The sequence below is a fragment of the Hipposideros armiger genome, unplaced genomic scaffold (assembly GCF_001890085.2).
Source record: "Hipposideros armiger isolate ML-2016 unplaced genomic scaffold, ASM189008v1 scaffold_878, whole genome shotgun sequence".
NCBI classification, from domain to species: domain Eukaryota; kingdom Metazoa; phylum Chordata; class Mammalia; order Chiroptera; family Hipposideridae; genus Hipposideros; species Hipposideros armiger.
In genome coordinates, this window is record NW_017732228.1 from 119,103 (window position 1) to 122,602 (window position 3,500).

At 40.4% G+C, this 3,500-nt stretch overlaps 1 protein-coding gene across 2 annotated transcripts in view; it reads left to right on the forward strand.

The window, feature by feature from the left end:
* The first annotated feature begins 565 nt into the window (after positions 1 to 565).
* ATP6V1E1 (ATPase H+ transporting V1 subunit E1) overlaps positions 566 to 3,500 on the forward strand; it is a 25,630-nt gene continuing 22,695 nt past the window's right edge. For both annotated transcript variants that reach the window (XM_019629993.1, XM_019629994.1), the window contains exon 1: positions 566 to 776. In XM_019629993.1, the coding sequence (XP_019485538.1) occupies positions 744 to 776 (33 nt within the window). In that variant the 5' untranslated portion in view covers positions 566 to 743. The remainder of the gene's footprint in view (positions 777 to 3,500) is intronic.

Below are 3,500 nucleotides of genomic sequence, written 5' to 3' on the forward strand. Positions count from 1 at the left end.
GGGCCACTGAGATGCGCCCTCCACAACTAGATTGAAACAACTACTTGACTTGGAGCTGATAGGTCCTGGAAAAACACACTGTTCCTCAATTAAAAAAAAAAAAGGATAATCTAAACTGAGTCCAGCAGGATAATTCTAAATATAAAATTTTTCACTGTAAAAAATAAAAATAAAAAATAACGTGAAACTGTGTGAGGGGGAGAAGTGTATATGAGAACTCTCTGCTCTATCTGCTTAATTTTTCTGTAAATGCAAAATTTCTAAAATTAAAGTCTATTAATATATGATTGTTGCGTTTGCTTCCATTAACACCAGCAAAATAAAATACTAAATTCTGGTTTTGTATAAATATTTAAAGCTTTTTTAAAAAGCTGCAAGGGCTGTAATGCTGGAGAAACCTGATCAGAACTCATCTTCCCTCTCTTTTGCTAAGTGGAAGGTTCTTGAGAAAAACAGCCAAGAAATCAAGCACCTGCGATGTAAAAACACTGCGCCAGGCGCTCGCGCATGCGCCCATTCAGGGAAGGGCGGAGCGGGGGCGGGACTTCCTGGGACCTGCTCTCTTCCCACTGTTTGAGAAGGCTCACGTGTCTGGGCTGCCCGGTCACCTGGCAGGAACCGGAACCTGGGGTTATTAAAGCAAAGGCAGGCAGCTCCTGCGCTGGCTTTTCCTTTCCGGTTTCTTCCACCGTCTTCCTCAATCCTAAACTCGAGGTGCCCACTCGCTTAGTATCGCTTTCGCCATGGCCCTCAGCGATGCCGACGTGCAAAAGCAGGTGAGGAGGATGGGGTAGGGTCTCGCGAAGCCGCGGCGCCGGTCCCGGGGTGATGGGCTGGAGCCCAGCTCAGGGCGGGCGCGGGCCTTGGGCAGCCCAGATGCCGGAGGAGGGTCCCTTGCCCCAAGTCCCCGGGTCCTGGCCCCGGGTCCTGGTGGTCTGTCTGCAGGAAGGAGTCTTGCTGACCCGGGATTCGCCCCGTAGCTCTTGTGACTTCTGCTCAAGGCTGCGCGTCGCATCCTTGAACGCCGTGGCGCCTTTGGCTCCCCAACGGCTCCCTGTTTTCCCAGGGTACTTGCTGTGCTTGGTAGAGCAGAGCTTTGAAAACCGGGATTGAAAACAGCCTCATCACTTGATTTTTAATCCTGAGGGAAGGGTTCACAGTACGCGAACGGAAAGAGTGCTTGATGGGAGAGAGAGCCACTTCCAGTGTTTTGAGGTCATTCACTTTTTGAACTGTTAATCTTCTTCATCTTGGAGGAGTCTCCTCTAGCATCATGAATTGTTTGGTTGGACATTAATATTTGTCAAATGCAGACCTCTTTTTATTAATATTTATGAGCCTCAGCCACCTAACAGTGTTTGGCACAAAGTAGATGAGTCAGGGTTTATGGGGAAAGTTGTTAAGTTGTGAATATACATCAATTTTGCAAGTGTATAACTAGTTCTGGGAGACTTTTTTTGTTTTAAAATGAGCCATACATTCAAGTTTATAGGCATTTGGAATGTTATAATGCAAAAATGTCTTAGGAGAATATTGTGACATTGAAGTGCCTATAACATGAGAAAAAGTCGTTTCCATTCGTCCTGCCAATAGATATTCTGAAACCAGGGTCCTTGCATTTAGTAGTTATTTTGCCAATCTGGTTTTCAGAGAAGGAAACTTAAGGCTGCAATTTAATCTCCACATAATTTAGAGAACTAAGTCTACTTTTTGAAGTAACTAGGAAAATTCCCTGACTAAAGCTCACTCACTGGCTTATGAATCTTCTTAGATGAGCAATACAATGTTTTTTCCTTGGATATTTCCATTTCCTTGAAAATATCTTTTCATTTTATTTTTAACATAATATACACTAAGAAGAATGGAGTGTTTCTTCATTTCAATGATTCTTGTGCTAATCACAAAGTAAAAATGGGTAAAAACATAGCATCTATGGAGAAGTTTAAGAAATCTTGCAGTGTTCTTACAGAACAGTGGGCTTTTTGAACATTTATCTCAGTTGCTTCTAATTTTTACTGTAGGAAAAACTTGATGCAGTGGAAAAGTACAATGTCCATCAGACTCTAATAGTCCGTCCAATCATTAGTACCAACTCTCTTTTGTTTCTTTATCCTCCCCCCTTGTTATAATATATTGAACACTCAGGCTTCCCCAGACAATACATTGTAAAGATAAAGCAGTGTATTTCCTTGGAATCTAGACACAAACCATTCTTTCTGTAAAACTGAAAGAATGAAGAAATCTTACCTGTTGTTTGTACCCCAGCACGCACTACCATGAGCTCCTGGAGGGCAGTGCGTTTTCAGCTGTGAATAGGCCAAGTGCTAGGTGCATAGTAGGTGCTTAATAAATCCTGGATTTCCTGACTTCTTCCCCATTGTATTAAAATACTTGTATATATTTGCATTTTTGTCTGGGGAGTATGGTCATTTATTTTATCAGACTTTCAAAGGAATCTACCTGACTCCAAAAAACTTAAATTACTGGGTTAAGCAGAAAGAAGAAAAGTATTTTTTAAAGGCAAGATTTTTCTTCTTTAGGGGTGGAGTTAAATGTCCTTAAGGGGTTGACTTATTGGAACTCTTAAAGACAGAATATGATCATGTTGACTGTAAACAGGCTTCTCTGACCTGGGTTACAATTAGTACCATTTGCTCTAGGCTGTCAAATCTGGTAGCAGATTGTCCAGATTGAGTGATAAGGCAGATAATGCAGACTTGAATCAGGCTTCACCCTTAAAGGCCAAGTGTGCCTTGTAGTATTTATAAACACCTGTTTTGATTACTGTATTTAGTTGAACTACTTTTAAAATTCCAGACTGAGTTCACTGAGGCTTCAATCTGAACTTGGGGAGATATTCCTCACCATGAAAACACACACACACATACATGTGCATGTGGATGTGTAGGGGGCTGATCCTTTTTGCAAGGTCACAGTGATTTTCGGTACATGTACTCGTAACTCTGGATTAGGTGCCTCAAATATTTTAAGACTTGAGATTTTATAAGTATTGTTACTTACAAAATACAGTCTGATTATAATAATTATTTTGACTCCTCAAAAGAAGGGTAGCTTTTGAAACTAAAGTAAAACAATATTGAATGTCAACGGTACCGAAAATAAATAAATAAATAAATAAATAAATAAACAAGGTAGCTCCTAAGAATTTGGATAAAAATATTTGTCTTCTCGGGATGGCCGGTTAGCTCAGTTGGTTAGAGCACAGTGCTCATAACAGCAAGTTGCCGGTTCGATCCCCATATTGGCCACTAGAAGCACCCTTCACAACTAGATTGAAACAACTACTAGACTTGGAGCTGATGGATCCTGAAAAATTAACTATTCCCCAATTAAAAAAAAAAAAAAATATATATATATATATATATCTTTCTAAAACCATACTGTATATTTTCTTTAAGATATTGATGCCGCAAGGTTGTATTCTTAAATCACTTTAAAAAAATTGTATCAATAGGCCGGCCGAGTGGCACGTTGGTTAA